The sequence below is a fragment of the Thalassophryne amazonica genome, chromosome 4 (genome assembly GCF_902500255.1).
Source record: "Thalassophryne amazonica chromosome 4, fThaAma1.1, whole genome shotgun sequence".
Taxonomy (NCBI): domain Eukaryota; kingdom Metazoa; phylum Chordata; class Actinopteri; order Batrachoidiformes; family Batrachoididae; genus Thalassophryne; species Thalassophryne amazonica.
The window spans coordinates 80,247,343-80,267,376 of NC_047106.1; the positions used below are offsets into that span (position 1 = coordinate 80,247,343).

Here is a 20,034-nt window from a genome sequence, read left to right on the forward strand (position 1 = left end):
GGCTACATACACCACTACATACACAATTACATGCCAAAACAACAACTTTGGTGTGGGTGCTGAACAGATAGGGGGTGTGGCTGGCTGCCAACAGCAGCATCTGTTGAGATCTCCGGTCCTGGACGTCTCAGCTGTGGAATATGTACCGTGTTTTGACGTACATGACCTTACAACATGACCTTACAACTGTCCGCCATGACGCATGCGCGTGTGTGTGTGTGCTTGCTGTTGTCACGTGGAAATACATAAAACATATATTGCTTTTGCGAGGGGATGGAGCGCGTGCACAGCGTGCATATTGACAGGCTGTCCCAGGTCAAATGGACCGTCAGATCACATGGACATGCAGCAGGTGATCTGAATGTCACGTCTGTCTGACAGCACATCCGTGTCCTGTGAGTGGCGCACCGCAGGACTATATGACAAGCCAACAGTGCAACAGATACACCATTTTCAGTCACGTATTACCAAAAATACGCTGTAACAAACATTTTGTCAGTTATTACGTCACTTTTTTGCCGTAATTAAAGACGATGAAAACGTTCCTTTCTATACATCGTCTAATTTCTCTCTTTTGTAAAAATATGTTTATCTTCTTGTTGATTTTAGGCATTTTATGCTTCTCTTGTAAGACAGCGACTGTAGCGCAGTATAAGGATGTTCAACCCTATAGATCTACAAAATACACTAAATTACCTTACAGAAAATGATGGTTTGAAAGATTTTACAGTATTCAAACATTGGGTTACATCCCTGTGAAGTTATGCTAATTTTCACATTTTTTTCAACTTTAAGAGGCTATATCTCTCAGGGTATAACTTTCTAAAAGAGAGAAAATAGGGAGTTAAAAAGCCACCTTAGACAACTATTCATGGATAAAAAATCATGGATCTGAGATGAAGAAGAAAATGCATTTTATAATGCTGCGAATATGTGACGTTTCTCACAATTTAGTATAGTTTGCCCATATTCAATGGCTTACCATATGTGCACAAAAAGTATTTTGTATTATTCGCTGCTACTGTTTTAAACTGATAGATGTTATTAAATCACAGAGGAAATTTTAAGGTTCAGCCTAAAAAAATGAATGAGATACAGATGTTTGTAAATTGGCTTAAAATGAGAAGCCACAAATTTTCAAAATTTGTCCTAACCTCTGTTTACAAAAAAAATTGTCATATCTTGAAAAATATTTGTGCCAGAACAGAATTATTTGACATCTGCTATCAGGTCACGTCAGGGTCCATTTGGTATGAATATGAACAAAATCTGAGATGCAAAGGCATGGGCCATTGGTTGAGTTGACACGGAATGACCCTACATTTGCTGCCTGGTGACAACATGGGTTATGGCTTCCTGGCAGTCTTGCATGAAATACATATTTAAATGTCAGATAACATCCAGACTAAAAATAATTCTGATTATGAATGCAAACTAGCCTGTGTCCTCAAGTGGTTTGACTGACTGGTTATCAGTCCAGTCTCATTCCATTATCAGTATCCAGTCCATGTAACTAAGTGCAGCTCGAGGTGATCTGATATTGCAAATCGCATATTTTATAATTCATATGAATGATTACCAGGACTCTAAGGGTTCATGTAATTATGGGAATATTACTGCATATAATGTACCCACACTATGCTGCAATGGTTTCAACAATTTAAATCATTAACCATTTTGAAATGAAGACATAAGTGTTTGAGGTGAATTGCTCCTTATTTATATTCATTTCCTCTCTCATTTCACACTCTGCAACTCTCCTGTCTCCAAGGTTGACATAATTTCAAGGAGGATAAATTAAATCCTAATTGCTTAATTATGCCCAGATGAGTCATATACAGAAGATTAACTTATCCACATCACTGCTTCCTTTTGGGGAACCTGGTTAAAATGAAACCACTTATGAAGGCTGAGAACCACATGTGGGCACATTGTGTTTGTTCACTTGAATGTGATCTTTGTCTTGTGTGTGTTTGTAGCTGTGGGACGCCAGCAGCGGGAAGTGTGTGGCCACTCTCGATGGTCACAAAGAAGAAGTGCTGGATGTGTGTTTTGATTTAACTGGCCAGCTCATTGCTTCAGCTTCTGCTGATGGTGAGAATAAAAATAAATAAAAAATACTGCAAAGTATATCTATCTATAAAATGCAAGAAACATCTCTGTGTGAGTATGTGGCTCACATATCTCTGTTTGTCAGATCGACCTCAGCTTTTAGATATGGCTTGCGCATGGCACGATGACGTGTATCCTTTATTATGAAAATTTTGGGGATTAAATTTTAAAACATTTGTTTTGATATTGGACCTTTATTTTAACATTGTAACATCAGTATTTTCAAGATGGCACCCTCTGTGGCATCTTTGTCCTGCAAAACCTCTGTTTGTATATGGATTGCCTTCCAAATTTGTTTCCATGTTCCATTTATTTCGTCATGTAAAACCGCTAACTTAAAAAAATATATACATATAATAAGTCAAGTATTTAAAAAGGCACCACTTCCCCCTCCCACTTGATCTTATGACTAAAATACTTCCTACAGAAACTTCTTTCAGGCCTTACAATTGATTTCCTTCAGTTTTTACTCTTTAATAGATAAACCAGTTGACAAGATATAGTTTGTAAAATACAATATTTTGAGAGAAAATTAAAGCACTGTGCTAAATACTGTACAGGTATATTCATTAGTTATGATTTTTATTGTTTATATTGCAATTGCTGGCATTTGAAAGTATTGCATTTATTTAGAATTCAGTTGGTCTGGTGGTGGTATTTGGCATTTTTATGTGGGGTATTGATCTGGTGATGGTCTTTTATTAATTATTAATTTTTAATTATTAATTTTTTAGCTCCCAATTTTCTATAGGAATACAACCTTCCTATGGGCACTGCACTAGTTCACTAAAAACTAGATTCAAGATTCAAAGCTTTAATTGTCATATGCACAGTAAAGAAACACATTTCCCTGTACAATGAAATTCTTACTTTGCTGCCCACACTGGATGCCCAAATATATATATATAAATTACTCTAAGTATAAATATCTAAATATAAGTGGAAAAAAGAAATAACATAAAATAAGGATGTTGGTAAGAACAATAGAATATAACAGAGCAATGTACTCATACTAAAATCGAAATATACATTATAAGAGGGGAAATATAAAATATACTTGTGTAATGGCCTATGTACATAATAGTTCATCAGTGTGCAACATTCACAGTTTTGTGCAACATTCAGCAGTAAATGGTTTAGTGCAAATTAGCCAGTGGATTCAAGTTAGCAGGTATTGTAGTGCAATAGAATGAAATGTCCGTAATATACTAAAGTGTCCAGTAGAAAATAAAGTGACCAGTGATGGGGAGCTCTGTCCTTAAGGGTGTGTGTGTGTGTGGGGGGGGGGGTTCAGCTGCATTAAACTAGCATTAATGTGACATCTTTAAAAAAACAAAAGATTTCAGGTCTTTAGCATCCTGATTATTTAGATTTTCCATCATTTTTACCAAGGTACCACCAGTGAGCTAGACACCACGACTGTGTGCTGAGTCACAGTCAGTCAGTCATGTTACATTTCAGTTGTGAATGAGATTACTTATTTGTACTAGCCCGATTCTCACCAAACTTGGTATGTGTGATAGCCACTGTGACACCAGTAAACCTATTGATTTGGGGGTCAAAAGGTTAAAATGGGTTAGTGCAGACTATGTGCTTGTTATTCCTTCTCCAGCTTGGTGAAAATTGTAGTAATCAGCATTTTAACAAAACAGAACACAAAATCAAATTCCTAACACTACAGGTGTCTGTCGCTGTCTCCATCAGGAACCGCACGAGTGTACAGTGCCGCCACACACCAATGCCTTGTGACACTAGAGGGCCATGAGGGAGAGATTTCAAAGGTGAGACACAAAATGTGTAGTTTATATCACAGTAGAGACCCCAAAACTCTTGAAGTGTGACCTAAGTTGTTTTACTTGACTGAACTTCACAATTTATTTTTGTAAAATGATAAATGGTCTGCATTTCTCTATCAGTTTTATCCATCCATCAGATGATAAAAAGCTTGCATACTTCACATTCATCCAATCTCTCTCACACGCTCGCACAGAGGTTGCTATCTTGCAAGGTGCTAAACTTCACACTGCAAGCAATTCCATTGTTAACTCACTCGATGCCATTGACTCTAAAATGCGTCTTTTCCGATAGTATCGCCCCGCGCCGAGCCAATTTCTTTTCTTGTGGTATGTTTGTTGTTGACATGGACACAGAACTCAATTTTCTATGGGTCTTGAAAAAACACTCAAATGCTGAAGAAATCCTGTCACTTGGATGTTCTGAACGTTGAAAATGGCTGGTACTCAATGAGTTAAGGACCTTGTTCGAGGGTTAAGCCCTTGGCACACTATGACGGATCGAGGAAACATGAGAAGCTGATACGAATTTTGGATTTCCGTTTGTCTTCGTTTTTGTCCTGCAAAAGTCCTTTTCCCATCTGCAAAATGAGTTACTTGTCAGCTGATGTGCGGCGTGTCCATCAGAATGATTTTTTGTGCTCAAAATTTTGAGTGAACATCAGGCAGACAGCTTTCCCACTGCCTGCATGTTTGTGTTCCATTTTGTCCTCTACTTGTTATTTACTGTAAAGATACTCATGCGTTGGTATCCTCACTGATGTTTCAAGCTGGGCCTGTGATTGACCAGAGCTCTGGCACAGGGTGTGAATTCTGCATGAGCGATGAGAGGACCTGACATAGCCTATTCCAGGTCAGACTGAAGAAAAAGACAGCGTGGCTGTGTGCTTTCAATTATTTTTTAATTTGGACCTAAGAGTGCTCAGCATATTCTTTTGACAAGAAGGCACCACTGAGTCATTGATTCTTAGCCACATTTGTTTTCAGGCCTCGCAGATCCCGCTCAAATCCAACTTTCCTCAGTGTGCATATATGTCTTGAAACCAGGATAGTCGTTCTGCAGAATGCCAATCTCTATGTGGCAAGTGGAAATGTGACATCATGTGCCCCCCAGAGTCCCAAATCTATGGGAGACTGATGGATTGCACAATTTTGCCACCAGACAAAATATTTTAATACATAATTAATCAATTTGCTCTAGCCATCATGGTGCACCTATACCATAACATAGTTGGTAATGACAGTGGGATAATTGCTGTTCTTTCACCTTCCCCACCCACATTTTTCTGTTCCTCTGGGCTCTTTGGACACAAGGCCACTTTTCTAACCTTTTTTGTCATCGTGAAATTTATAACATGCTGATATTTGGGCTTTTTGTCAATAAATGGTAAATGGACTGCATTTATATAGCGCTTTTCCATCTGCATCAGATGCTCAAAGTGCTTTACACATCAATGCCTCACATTCACCCCGATGTCAGGCTGCTGCCATGCAAGGCACCCACTTCACACCGGGAGCAACTAGGGGATTAAGGACCTTGCCCAAGGGCCCTTAGTGATTTTCCAGTCAGGCGGGGATTTGAACCAAGGATCCTCTGGTCTCAAGCCCAATGCTTAACCACTAGACTGTCACCTCGCTATTGAATGTTTACTATTTCTTCCTCTATCTCTCAGCTGTTCCCATCAAGAGTTGCCTCAGTTGGTCATCTGTCTCCATCTCACCCTGTGCTCTGCATCTTCCTCTGTCACACCAGTCACCTGCATGTCCTTCATCAATCCATAAACCTATTTGTCCTCCAGCTTCTCTTGCCTCATGCCTCATGCTCAGCATCCTTTTACCAGTATAGCCTGTGTCCCTCCTGTGCACATGTCCAAACCATCTCAGTTTCATGTCTCTCATTTTGTCTTCAAACCAATGTATACTTCCGCTGTCCCAAATGACAATGTGCACCGATGTCACATGCAACACGTGGTTATATTTATGTAGCCTTAATGGACGGCCAGCTCTGTATACACCACAATATGGCCGATGCTGGATTGTCGGTGGATGGCCAAGTTACTTTGTCTGATATATCAAAAGCGCTTGATCCTGAACATCAGAAGAGATATTTAGAGAAAATACAATCAGTGCTGATCCCTACAATATTTCCCTTGAGACGTTTGCCAGTTTAACGATTTTGAGCGGAAACCAGATGTGCGATCTCCAGACATTTTTATTTACTTCATTAACACTCCATCATCCTACACAGGAGAAGCGCTGAAGGCATATAAAAGTTTGGATGCCTACAGTGTCTTCATGGCTGGATGGGTGTAGAATGTGGTCATAGACCAAGGCTGAAATTCTAACTACTCACCCGATATGAAGTGTTTGCTGCATAGTCGGGAATACTGGGTCGGGTGCCAAACCTGTGTTGTCACGGCAGCCACCCACTTTTCACACCGCTTGTTGTCAGCGGGAAAACGATAAAGGTGTACCCTGGAGCCCTTCTTCTGACAGCTTGTGCAATCATATGCACAGCAATGAAACACCATGTTGATAGAATTTGTCCAGACAGTCGTAAATAATGTGAAAATGCACAACTGGTAAGCATAAAGTTCAATCATTTGCCGTCCATGCCATGTGAGAGTTGCCATCAAATATGGCTGTGTAAACACATATCACATGATCCGTGATGTCACCTGCACATTATCTACAACATGCTCATTCCTAATCCTCTCCATCCTCATCATTCCTGCTCTGCCACCTCCAACTCTGCCTCCTGTGTTTTTGCCAGTGTCACTGCCTTCAAGCGTAACAACACAACTGGTCTCACTGCCTTCTACATGTTTCCTTTCACACTTGAAAGTAATGTTCTACCATTAATCACTGCTGCCAGTATTTTTCACCCACTTCACCCGCATGTACATTTTGTCTTCTTTTCTTCACCTCTCTACCACAATATTTTAAACTCATCCACATTCACTGCCTCTACTCCTCACAACAGCACTATTCCGCCACACTCTGTCATTTCATTCATGTATGTATCCATTTTGTGCTGACCGACTTTCATTCCCCTTCTGTCTAATGCATAACACCACCTCTTCAGACTCACCTCAACCTGCTTCCTGTTATCACTTGAGATCACAATGTCAACCTCAAATATCATAATCCACAGAGACTCCTGTCTGATCTCTTCCTTCAGCCTGCCCATCAAGACAAGAAAGGCCTCAGCTCTGATCCTTGATGCAGTCTGTCATGTTCTCTTCATAACTATTGTGCAACACCCTCTCATACCTGGAATGCAGGAATGGATGAGCAGTGCATTCATAAAGTATTCACAGTGCTGTTCTTTTTCCCCACATTTTTTATTTTATTTTACAGCCTTATTCCAAAGTGTCATTAAGGAGTTTTGTGAGTAGAATTTTGCAGGGAAAAAAAAAAAATTAATTTCTCCATTTTGGATTAAGGCTGTAACATAACAAATTGTGGGAAAAATGAAGCACTGTGAGTACCTTTCAGATGCACTGCATATTAACAAATGAAGCTGGCAACACAAAACATGAAATATCTTGGGTTCATACAGTCTGCAACAAAACAGAAGTCAAAGTAAATGTAAGAATCACTGCAGTTTTTTTTTTTAAATTTCCATTTCCCATACTGTCTCATCTGATTTGGGGTTACAAACTTTCTGTAATATTTCATCCTGATACACAACACATCAATGGCACTTACTTGACTTGGCTTCGCCTCTGTTTTACTCACTGTTGCATCACGCATCCTTTATTCTTATAGGACAAGTAAAAATGCAAAATGCTTCATGTGGAATCCTCATGCCAGTCATATTATCGCTGTAAAGTTCCTGCCAGTCTGTTTTGGTTTGAGGTGTTATGTCCACTCTGACCACCATTTATAATTAATTTTTTTCTTCTTTTTATTTATTTATTTATTTTTTGACAAAAAACCAGCAACGTTTCACTTCATTTTCTGCAGGAAGATACTACATTAGAACCCTTTACACTATTATGTAAAATGTAATTGGGACACATCTTTAGTCTTAGTTATTGTGCCCACATTTTTTTTCCTGGTGTTCCTCCTTTTCTCAGTCCATTTTATTCTCCCTCACTGTTTTCATTTCTGTCCTTCTCAGCCAAGAAATGATCCTCTATCTTTCTCAGCTTCTTCCATTTACTTTGAGGTCCCTCCTTGATGCTGAGTTTAGACTTTTAATAAAAACACATTTTGCTTTTATGGCCATCCAGAGCCAGCCTCATTTAATCATCACTTCTTTTACGTCAGTGTGGCAATATATAAAGCCATTCAGGGAACGATAAGCCCAATCTCTAACCCAATCAACTTCAGCCTTTTTTATTTTTATTTTTAAATAAAACTCCACAGGAAAAAATAAATCTGCACTTATAGCACTGACTTAGTGAAAGTGTTTTGACACACTCATTGTGCCCTCCATTTATCTTGCTTTCACTGTGGGCATAATTTCTTATTCAGTGCTCACTGTGGCTCATAGTATAGCACCCACACTCTCCTCACATTGGCCCTCTTGGTAGATCTGTTTCAGTCCCCAGGGCAGCAGGTTACTGACTGCCAGCGCGGATAGGACGGCTCGTCTCTGGGATGTTCAGTCTGGAGTTTGCCTTCAGGTCTTGGAGGGGCATAGGGACGAGATCTTCTCATGTGTCTTCAACTATGAGGGCAACACCATCATTACAGGTATACAGTGTCTCTCACACACACAGCCAAAGACCACTCATTGTTAGTATTTTGCCTCTATCAGTGAATTAAGTGCTTCTTGTGAGCTGTCACTCAATAGGCCCCCATCATATTCAGAAGAAAACCATCAAGTGTCTTGAAATTTTTGATGAATGCAGCGTGGACATGGTCAAAATGTGTAGTTTTCAAATATCTTTTAAATCCTTACTTCTTTCCTGCCAGGTTCTCACTATGTGTAACATGTTCACACTAATTTCTTATCACATGCATTATCACACATACACCACATCCAATGTGTTCTTAGTCAGACCACACTACACATTTGCCATGTTCTCACTGCATCTGTCCAGTCCTTATGAATACTGTGCCATGTGCTGTGCTTTGTTACTCATTCTGCAAGTTTTCTTGTGTCCACAAGAATCAATCTCTTATCGTGCCCCTGTTCTGTGGAATGATCTCCCTGCATCATTAAAACAGTCACATTCTGTGGAGATTTTCAAGTCCAGACTTAAAACGCACTTATTTTCCCTTTCATATGGCTAGCATACTGGTACAGTTTTGGAGCGGGCTGCGGCCTCAACTTTACCTAAATTCTGGGTCTTTTAGTGAAGTTTAGGGCTAGTGGCCGGCGATCACCTTAGTATTTCTCTGTTTTTCTTGTTGTTTAATGCTGGCAAATTGTACAGTATTTTTTGTCTTTCTGATGCCTGATTCTGTTTTTTTCTCTGTTTAAGGTGCAGCCCCATCCAGAAATGGGAGTTGTATTTGTGTTGGCGATCCTCCTGTCCTGTGCGCCAATAGCATTTCTTGTATATTTGTCCGTGAATTGTTCTGTGAATTGTTCTGTAATTTATGTTTGTAGCATAGCCCAAGCAGAGGGTCACCCCTTTGAGTCTGGTCTGCTTGAGGTTTCTTCCTCAGAGGAAGTTTTTCCTTACCACTGTTGCTCTGGGGGTTGGTAAGGTTAGACCTTACCTGTGTGAAGTGCTTTGAGGCAACTCTGTTGTGATTTGGCGCTATATAAATGAAAATAAATTGAAAATTAAATTGAATTGAAATTGAAAAAGTGCAGTCTCTAACTATGTGCTCCTTTTTGTGAGCTGTCTATGGTGCTGATTGGACACTGAACCATCAGCACGATGGACAGCTCACCTCCTCGAGCTCTTAATAGCTTGTGCATGCTTTTGGCATCACAAGTTGCTTTGGGACAAGGTGCAGAAAATATTTAAATAGAAAAGAGAAAACATTTAAATGTTTGCAGTTAGGGCCCCTTCACACATAACATGAAAGACGCAGAAACCAGAAGAAAATCGGCGAGCCAAAAACGAAATGGAGAACCACAAAATATTACACCTGCTGTCGGGAGGGATGCACGGTCAGACAGGCGTGCACGATACTTGTGTTCGTGCGCATGAACACAGTGTGAGCACGTGGAAAGTCGCGAACACAGCAGCAGAGAAAAAAATTAAACACCACAATTCATAATACTTAATTCCTCTTATAAAGAACAGAGTTAGCCTCCACCTAGACGTACACCAGGAAGTAATGAAATGACTTGATTTACTGTTCTCCCTTTTATGTTTTACATGAATTACCTGATGTGCTCCTCTCACAAAGACATCGCCTGGGCTCCCATCTCATGAAGAGACGGGCTCTCGCATCGTGAACACATCAGCCGGCATGTCATGTCCAGCGCACAGTGTTGCACTGCAAATGTGATGTGTTTTAATTATTAGAGTGTGGGGAAATCCCGCAGATACACATGCCTCGCGGGGCATCCCGTGAGCTTATTTTCTGCACAGCACCATATTCACCAGCATTGTGGTGTGCTGACACAATTTTATTTATTCCACGTGAGGACAGCAAGCTGACATCCGTGCGTCACTGTACAGTCATGCAATGTCATATACTACAGGCCATTACAGGTGTTCCCCAGCTGTGACTTGTGAGCACAGATATCTGAACAGCTGCATGTTGCAGGGACATGCCTACCTACACTCAACAAAAATATAAACGCAACACTTTTGGTTTTGCTCCCATTTTGTATGAGATGAACTCAAAGATCTAAAACTTTTTCCACATACACAATATCACCATTTCTCTCAAATATTGTTCACAAACCAGTCTAAATCTGTGATAGTGAGCACTTCTCCTTTGCTGACATAATCCATCCCACCTCACAGGTGTGCCATACCAAGATGCTGATTAGACACCATGATTAGTGCACAGGTGTGCCTTAGACTGCCCACAATAAAAGGCCACTCTGAAAGGTGCAGTTTTATCACACAGCACAATGCCACAGATGTCGCAAGATTTGAGGGAGCGTGCAATTGGCATGCTGACAGCAGGAATGTCAACCAAAGCTGTTGCTCGTGTATTGAATGTTCATGTCTCTACCATAAGCCGTCTCCAAAGTCGTTTCAGAGAATTTGGCAGTACATCCAACCAGCCTCACAACCGCAGACCACGTGTAACCACACCAGCCCAGGACCTCCACATCCAGCATGTTCACCTCCAAGATCATCTGAGACCAGCCACTCGGACAGCTGCTGAAACAATCGGTTTGCATAACCAAAGAATTTCTGCACAAACTGTCAGAAACCATCTCAGGGAAACTCATCTGCATGCTCGTCGTCCTCATCGGGGTCTCGACCTGACTCCAGTTTGTCATCGTAACCGACTTGAGTGGGCAAATGCTCACATTCGCTGGCGTTTGGCACGTTGGAGAGGTGTTCTCTTCACGGATGATGCGAAGGAGATGTGTTGCACTGCATGAGGCAAATGGTGGTCCCACCAGATACTGACTGGTATCCCCCCCCAATAAAACAAAACTGCACCTTTCAGAGTGGCCTTTTATTGTGGGCAGTCTAAGGCACACCTGTGCACTAATCATGGTGTCTAATCAGCATCTTGGTATGGCACACCTGTGAGGTGGGATGGATTATCTCAGCAAAGGAGAAGTGCTCACTATCACAGATTTCGACTGGTTTGTGAACAATATTTGAGGGAAATGGTGATATTGTGTATGTGGAAAAAGTTTTAGATCTTTGAGTTCATCTCATACAAAATGGGAGCAAAACCAAAAGTGTTGCGTTTATATTTTTGTTGAGTATATGTCAGTGGACCTCGTCAGGCCACAGAAAAAAGGCTCACTCTCTGTTCCTTTGTTCTATGATTTTAATGTATTATTATTTTTTGTCCTGCACCTGCTTGATGTCTGTGTTTGTAATGTAGCACAAGATATTTGTTTTATTTAATTTCCACTATTTCTGTCTGTCATGTAAATTACAATTTACATGGTGGAAGTGATATCAGCCAGCCGGGCCGGCTTCTCACCGTACCGCGCGCTCAGACGCTGGCCCGTCCACATGTGATGAGGGTGTGAACGCCCACCCACACGTGCATTGTGCGTTCACCAGCTGAGTTGCAGTACACAGCGATCAGCTGGTCCAGCAGCGAAGACGACACACTCCACATGCCATTTGTGTTTAGGTGGGTGGGGGGGTTCAGCACAGTTACGCCCTTGTGTGTTGCTAGGTTATGCCACACTCGTGTGGCACTTAACTTTTCACAGACAGTGCAAATGTGGTTGCCTGCTGTCTACTATCATACCAGGAGCGTGAATAGCCCCGCCTTTTCTAAGTGCCGGGTGAGCGGTGTTAGATGTTTCTGTGTGGCACCCGGAAATTGGCTGACACCTGCTGAGAGAGGTGTCGAATGGGCACTCACAGGGCATTCGCTGTCTTTCAGCAGCTTGTGTGTGCGAATGGTTGTGGCGACAGCTGTACGAGTCGTTTGAGGCGGCTCTGATTTTTCATGAGTGGCATGCAATTCCTCCTTTGTGTCCTATGTGGCTGCAATCGTATTATGTGTAAAGGGGCCTTTATGGTTGTAGAAAATACTTGTGCAGATTGTTATCAGCTGCAACAGAAGTATTGAAGGGAGGAACTGGATCCAGTATTTATAATAATTCCTCTGAACGTGACATAGAGGCTGTGAGATCCTGCTGCAAACATGCCACAGACATGGAAAGTTCTGAAAGAATGTAATAACAGCGTTATGTCTTCTACAATGTGGCATTGACATTCTGTGGTAATGGCGCAAGGACTATGTATTAGTTATGCCAATATTGTTGTTACTGCATCCTTAGTGAGTTGTTACTGCATCCTGAATTGACGACATCCTCACAATGTTTTCGCGCCTCTTGCTCAGTGACTGCTGGGAGAGGCTCCAGCCACCCTCCGTGACCCTTGACTGGAAAAGTCAGGTTTAGAAAATGGATGGAGGGTGGATGGATGTCCAAGTTTTGACCACGTTTTTATCAGTTTCTATTGCGATTCCACAACATTGCGTAAGTTCTGACTGCATCCACCCAACTTTTATAGGATGTAGTGGAAATGTGGCTGAGTGTGATTTCAATAGAGAAAACCTCCGCGAAGTTTCAATATGCCACATCTTGCAATGTTTAAACAGAGTTTATAAAAACATGGGATCAGCCCTCTTTTGTGACTTTCCCTTAGAGTCTAATAAATATTGCTGTTAGATACATCACATTTTTCAAGCTTTATTAAAATGGAATCTGATATAGTTATAGTTGCAATAACTAAAATAATACAGTTTAACTTTCCCCTTTATTCCTCTTTTATTCTCAATGCAAAAATGGACCAAGATAGATTACACATACCGAAATGTCTTCAAAAGTCAATTCAGTATTCTATGTCTTGCAGTTTTTACTTCTGCCAACCACCTGGGGAAAGTGGAGAGCATCTGGGTACCTGTCTGGTTGTTTGACTTTGCGCATTATACAAGCCCAATTCCAATGAAGTTGGGACATTGTGTAAAATGTAAATAAAAACCTAATACAATGATTTGCTAATCCTCTTTAACTTGCACTTGTAGGTGTAGTGACGAACTGTGTTAACTGACAATGGTTTTCTGAAGTGTTCCTGAGCCCATGCGGTAATATCCTTTACACACATGGCTTTTAATGCAGTGCCACCTGAGGTATCGAAGGTCACGGGCATTCAGTGTTGGCTTTTGGCCTTGCCGCTTACATGTAGAAAATTCTCCAGATTCGCTGAATTTTCTGATTATATTATGACTGTAGATGATGGAATCCCTAAATTCCTTGCAATTGAACATTGAGAAACATTGTTCTTAAGCTGTTGGACTATTTTTTCATGCAGTTGTTCACAAAGTGGTGATCCTGGCCCAATCTTTGCTTGTGAATGGCTTTTGGGGATGCTCCTTTTATACCCAATGTCCTCAGTTCCCAAACACTTATTGAGTGTTGTTAGAAGGAAAGGTAATGTAACACAGTGGTAAACATACCACTGTCCCAACTTTTTTGAAACGTGTTGCAGGCATTCATTTCAAAATGAGCAAATATTTGCACAAAAACAATAAAGTTTATCAGTTTGAACATTAAATATCTTGTCTTTGTCGTGTATTCAATTGAATATAGGTTGAAGAGGATTTGCAAATTATTGTATTCTGTTTTTATTTATATTTTACACAACGTTCCAACTTTATTGGAATTATTTATTTATTTTCATTTATATATGAAATTGGGGTTGTAACACAAAAGGACAAATTTTGTGACCACATGACTTTGGATTGAGGAAATCTTGATTAAATTTTGAGCTCTATTTGATTCCAGATCTTTCCATTTTTCGCTTTCCTGGTATTTATGATGGAGCCTTATGACATCATAAAGATCTAATATGCATTTCCTGAGACCTATGCACCTGAGTTTACAATCCCTCCTTTGTCTTTTGGTCAGCAGGGGGATCAGCTTTTTATTGAATTTAAAATGTTTTCTATTTTCTGGCCCCAACTCCTTTCTACTTATATATATCCCAAAATTTAATTACTGCCATTCCAGGGTAAGCACAAATTACATGATATACGTATTTAGCAAAAGTCAATTCTTTTTGAGTAATCCTGCTTGCACCCTAACCAGTGGATAGAAATGTGAGTGGAAACCGTAAGCTCTTTGGCAGAGGTAAGAAACAATTTGTAAGTTTGACCTTTTTTTTAATCTATCTGTTTACATCTGTGACTTTCTGCAGGCAGCAAGGACAACACATGCCGGATCTGGTACTGACTCTTCCCCTGGGCTACAGGTACATTTAAGGAATCAACTGCTCCGACTGGGAGGGAGTCAAATAATAGATTTTGCTAATCCTGTAAAACCATTTCCAAATGGAGATTAACATCTGAAAGCTCTGTATAAGCTGTTTTACAACGCAGGCTAACACTGCAGCCATCATCTTCCTGTTAAACTGACTGTAGCTCTATCTTCAAACTAACATCTCTTCATCAAAAATAATTTTCATTGACCTGCTGTCTTCAGATTTGCCTGGAACTTTACAAAAAGAGCATTGATTATTTTACATTTTCATTCTGGTAAAAGATTTTTGTCAAACCAGTAAGCAATCTAGTACATGTCAGACAAACTATTTGCGCAGCTTTTGGGTTGCTATTATCAAGATAGAAAATTGTCACATAGCCTTGTGTGAGTAGTTAGCGCACCATGTACAGTACACATATATCTGATATACTGTATGTAGGTCAGGACCGTTGATGTGAAGGATTATAAAAAAAAAATATTTTTATAAAATGAAAACATAATTTGGTGTCAAGTTTGTCTTTTAAAACTTTGACACCATTTTAGGGGCTGCGGCTGTAGACATAAATCTGTATTTTATTTTACACAAAAGGCTATACCAGCGCCGCAGAGAGGGCGCCAGTGGACCTCAGTCTGCAGTTCATTTCCACCTTAAAGACACTAACCACATGTTTGAGGACAAGGAAGTTAAAATCTTAGCCAGAGAGAAGAAATGGTTTGAGAGAGGGGTCAAGGAGGCATTCTATGTGAAACAGTTGAAACCCAGCCTTAACCGGGGAGGGGGTCTGAGACACGCTTTGTCCCCTGTTTACAATGGGGTACTCAGGTCAAAGCAGTTTCAGTCTTTTGTTCATGATAATGAGTCATTCACGTCATCAGGAGAGTCGTCAAGGGAGCCATCAGGAGAGGCGTCCGTCCCATCATTAGGAGGGACAGCTGCCCTGTCATTAGGAGGGTGCTAACTAGGGCACAATAGGTTCTAATTAGAGCTATTGTTTAGTCACTAGCCTATAGCAGTCTGCCTCTCAGTAGGAGGTGTCTGGTTAGGTTTAAAACTCCAGATTTCGTGGATGCTGTTTATTCTTCTCTACAAGAGTCAAGACAGAAGTCAGTCTACCAGAGCAAGAATTTTAGCTGAGGAAGCTTCTGCGCTTTGAAGCGAAATGTCCTTGCGTCAAGCAACCCAGTCCAGTCGAAGATTCAAGCTTCTCTACTACTTACATTGATCCTTATAACTGGTCCACCAGGCCTCAGTGTTTGAAGTAGCATCAGCAACCACTGCACAAAACGTCTTTGGCTTAAGCCTAGAAGAAGTAGCCCTGTACAGAGCCTGACCTCCATTGGTGCCTGTGCTTATCTTTGAATTCTTTAGTGTTACTCCCCTTATGGGACGCCAGTCTGAAGCAGGCTATTTCCCCAGCCACGGCTGTAGTCTCTTTACAGCTGTGTGGACCAACAATGCAGATGAAGTGTCTTGTCCAAGGATACACACAGGTAATATGACCAGAAATCACACCTTCACCCTACGTATTGTTGGCCCAACTCCTCATCTGGCTGAGCTACCTGCTTTACAGTTATTCCGGGCTTGAGCCAGACTAATTGTAAAATGAGCCATGACTCTCTTTGTGGAACAAGGGTCAAATCTTAACTCATTTTGTCATGATTAATATTTTGTACTTCAGAACTGTTTTGTATTGTTGTATACATTGTTATTTGTATTGTGTTTTTGCTTTAGTTCATAATCTCTACATAAAGGTATGCATGTCCACTGCTCCCCCTCTAATAGTACAGGCCTGGAAGGCTGCCAGGCCAACAAGACCTCTTGCCAGGCCAGAATGATTTCTTAATAATTAAAAATAACACTGATGAAATGACCAAAAATATCACCAGATATCCATTAATTTGAAAAAAAAGACAGACATACATTTAATATAAATACATTTCTTCTTTTTTTCTTTTCTTTTTTAACCAGTAATCGAGCTTTGCAGGTCTATGGTAGGATTACATAAATAATGAGCACATGACTTAACTTTAGTGTTTATGTTTCTGCATGCCTCATGTTTTTTCTATGCTATAGACAATTTGAGGTTTTTTGGTGAATATCACCAGGTATGAACAAAATTCTCAGGAAAACACTGCAACAGAATGATCATACGTTGTTCATTTTAAATAAAAGTTACATTCTGCAGAAACTTAATTTCCTGTGTGATTGAGCAGTTGAGCATCATTTTAAATAAATTCTTGAATAGCTAAAACTAAACATATTTATTATCAGCCAGCAGAGGTTGTACACCCTGCCTTGTTTATTTGTGTCCTGCAGTATTGTCTGAAGGCATGAGTAGTACAACGATGATGGTCTCTTACTCCATTCTTAGCTAACTATAATGAAGATCCCCGAAGCGTCTTTTGTCAAAGCTCATCTACTTTATATAGTTTGTCTTTGGGGAGACTGAACTCGGTTCCACGCTGACATTAATAAATACGTGACTAAACAATTAAACAATTACCCCGACTTTATGTTCAGTGTTGTGACTGATCCATATTACATGTATTTCACATCACAGCAATTTATTGATGGCAAAAGTTAAATACATTCAATTCTACAGTGACAGAGTTTACAGCGGATTTATGTGCTTTTCCCTCAAATGCTGAGATACTATCAGAGTACCACAGAGTAAAGAAACAAAGTCACAAACACATTCAACGTTACAAACCGTAGTCATTATCAGAAAAGCCAACAGTAGTGTGTGTGTGTGTGTATATATATATATATATATATATATATATATATATATATATATATACACACACACACACACACACACACATATATATATATATATATATATAAACTAAAATTCAAGGTCACAACAGATCTTGGAACGCAACAAATCTCTGGACTTTTTGAGAAAGTGTTTTCAGGACTTCTATTTCAACAGCCTCTTTTACAAAGTAGGGTTGATAAAAAGCTTTTAGTTTTTTTTAGTTTGTATGATGCATTAAACCTGGTTTCCCTGTCTTCTCTTGGTACCTTGTTTTATGTGTACATTTTCAATAAATAAGTCAGAATCTGGAAATATATATATGTATGTACTTATATATAATCTATAGCAGTTAAAACCTGCTGAGTATAATCTCTTGAAGGCTAGTTCATTCCCATTTGGGATGTCCAACCCATATACCTACGATTTGCTCTGCATGTGTGTCTCACAAGGATCTGAACACAAAACATGCTTTTATTAAAGGGACACGGATCCATTCATGGCTGCACACAGACAAAAATCACAACTTCAGTGGACACAGAGTGACACCAGTGAGGAGTTTAAATAAGTGTGCTAGACGCTTCGTATGTTCAGCTTGCACTGAGAAACTGTTGTAATAATGAGACAGGACTGAACAAACAGTAAATAACTGAAGTGTGTGTTTCTCGTTGCAGAATGAGGCAGGTAGTTCACTCTAAAGCATGTCCAGGAGCCAGTCAAAGAGGCTGGAGAGACACCTGCCCTCCTCTTGTTCTTTCTCATGGATCTTACAGAACTGAATGACAGCGCTGAACAAGTCTGCAATCTGCCACGACTTCTGAGACATCAGGTGGACCACCTTTTGGAACTGAGGAAACAAAAATCCAAAAATAAACATTCACTTTGGCAAGTTTATGAGGATTATTACTGGACATATATATATATATATATATATATATATATATATGGTCAGTAATAGTAATCTAAATACTGACATCTTCACTTCCTGTGTCATAACTGATGAGTTATCTGCTTTTCTTTCATCAAGCAGTTTAATTTTTAAGTTCCAACAGACTTCATAGAAATACGGACATTTGTGTCATGTTTCCCAAGGACACACAATTTTTACACCGTCAGTAAAATTCAGTTAATAAAAAGAAAGCTGGACACAAAAATCCAATGTGTGGATGAATATTTTCTGAAATAATCTCGCACAACAAGGTAAGACAAAGTACACTCAGAGAACACAACACCTGCACCTTACGTGTTCATAACAGAAATCAGTCCTATATTGGGCCTGAGGCCTGTTGGTGCCATGTTACTTCTCCAGCCAAAGCTGGTACCCATTTAGAGCTGCAAGGACTGAAACAGCTCAGATGAAGTGTCTTGTCTAAGGACATACACAGGAACCTCAACACCTTATCCCACTGAGCTACCTGCTCCACTAGTAATTCATGCAAATTAAATTAAATTGTGATTCAGTGATACTATAATAAATGGTCCTGTGTGGCCTTGATATTTCAACAATTCTGTCCCAAATGTAACCACTTTATACTACCATCCATTTTATTATATGGTATGTGATTTTGCCAACTCCTGATTGGCCCATTCGCCACTTTCTGAGCTGTACCACATGCTGAGTTGACCGCTGGTGGAGTCGAGTACACATCGCGTGCAGCATAGCGCTAGCCAATCGAGCGACGCCTTCTATCGATAACGACCAATCAGATAACGCGATACAACGCCTACTTTGGCCTGCTTCGAGTTGCATCGTGTGTCGTCATGACGACGCCGTGTACACAATGCAGTAAAAACTAAGGGCACAGAAAAAAAAACGCTGCTGGCTGCAGATGCTAGAGCAGCGATACAACACCTACTTTGGCCTGCTTCGAGTTGCATCGTGCATCGTCATGACGACGCCGTGTGCACAATGCAGTAAAACTAAAGGCACAGAAAAAAAAAACGCTGCTGGCTGCAGCTGCTACAGCAGCTCCTCGGTCTTCTCTCACAAATGTGTTTAAATACAGTCCATAAAAGTCCTGCTCACAGACTGATTGCCAGAGACAGGACATGTCAGCATTCAGTAAAAAGTCTGGACATCTCCAGTCCACTCACGGACTATTTGTTCATGTGCCCACATGTGAACAATTAAAAGAAACAAAAACAAAAGACTGCCTGCACTCCTCGCTCTCCGCAAACTCTCTCATCACTGTGTTAAAGAAAGGACATAAGTCCTTCTCACAGACTAATTGCCAGAGACAGGACATATCCACATCAAGTATAACTCCAGACATCTCCACATTTACTCACGGATGGTTCGTTCACGCGTGTGTGCATGTGCATCTCGCGCAAAGTAGAAAAGATAAACTATAACAGAACTCAGAGTGCAGACCTGCAGCTCAGCACAAGAACAAATATAAACTAGAAGATAAATCAGAGTGCACAGTCTGTCTGATGCAGACATTCCTGCGTCGTCATGACACCACAGGAAGCTTGAGGCAGCCCCGGTGTAAAAGAGGCTTTCGAGATTGCTCTCATGAAGTATTTTGGACCT

At 40.4% G+C, this 20,034-nt stretch overlaps 2 protein-coding genes across 2 annotated transcripts in view; one reads left to right on the top strand and one right to left on the bottom strand.

The window, feature by feature from the left end:
- Positions 1 to 18,656, top strand: part of daw1 (dynein assembly factor with WDR repeat domains 1) — a 75,631-nt gene extending 56,975 nt beyond the window's left edge. Inside the window, exons 10-14 of the mRNA XM_034168148.1 lie at positions 1,980 to 2,094; positions 3,817 to 3,893; positions 8,447 to 8,609; positions 14,681 to 14,734; positions 18,176 to 18,656. Coding sequence (XP_034024039.1) covers positions 1,980 to 2,094; positions 3,817 to 3,893; positions 8,447 to 8,609; positions 14,681 to 14,715 — 390 coding nt within the window. The 3' untranslated portion in view covers positions 14,716 to 14,734; positions 18,176 to 18,656. The remainder of the gene's footprint in view (positions 1 to 1,979; positions 2,095 to 3,816; positions 3,894 to 8,446; positions 8,610 to 14,680; positions 14,735 to 18,175) is intronic.
- sphkap (SPHK1 interactor, AKAP domain containing) overlaps positions 17,753 to 20,034 on the bottom strand; it is a 207,383-nt gene continuing 205,101 nt past the window's right edge. The window contains 1 exon segment of the mRNA XM_034168147.1: positions 17,753 to 18,348. Coding sequence (XP_034024038.1) covers positions 18,196 to 18,348 — 153 coding nt within the window. The 3' untranslated portion in view covers positions 17,753 to 18,195.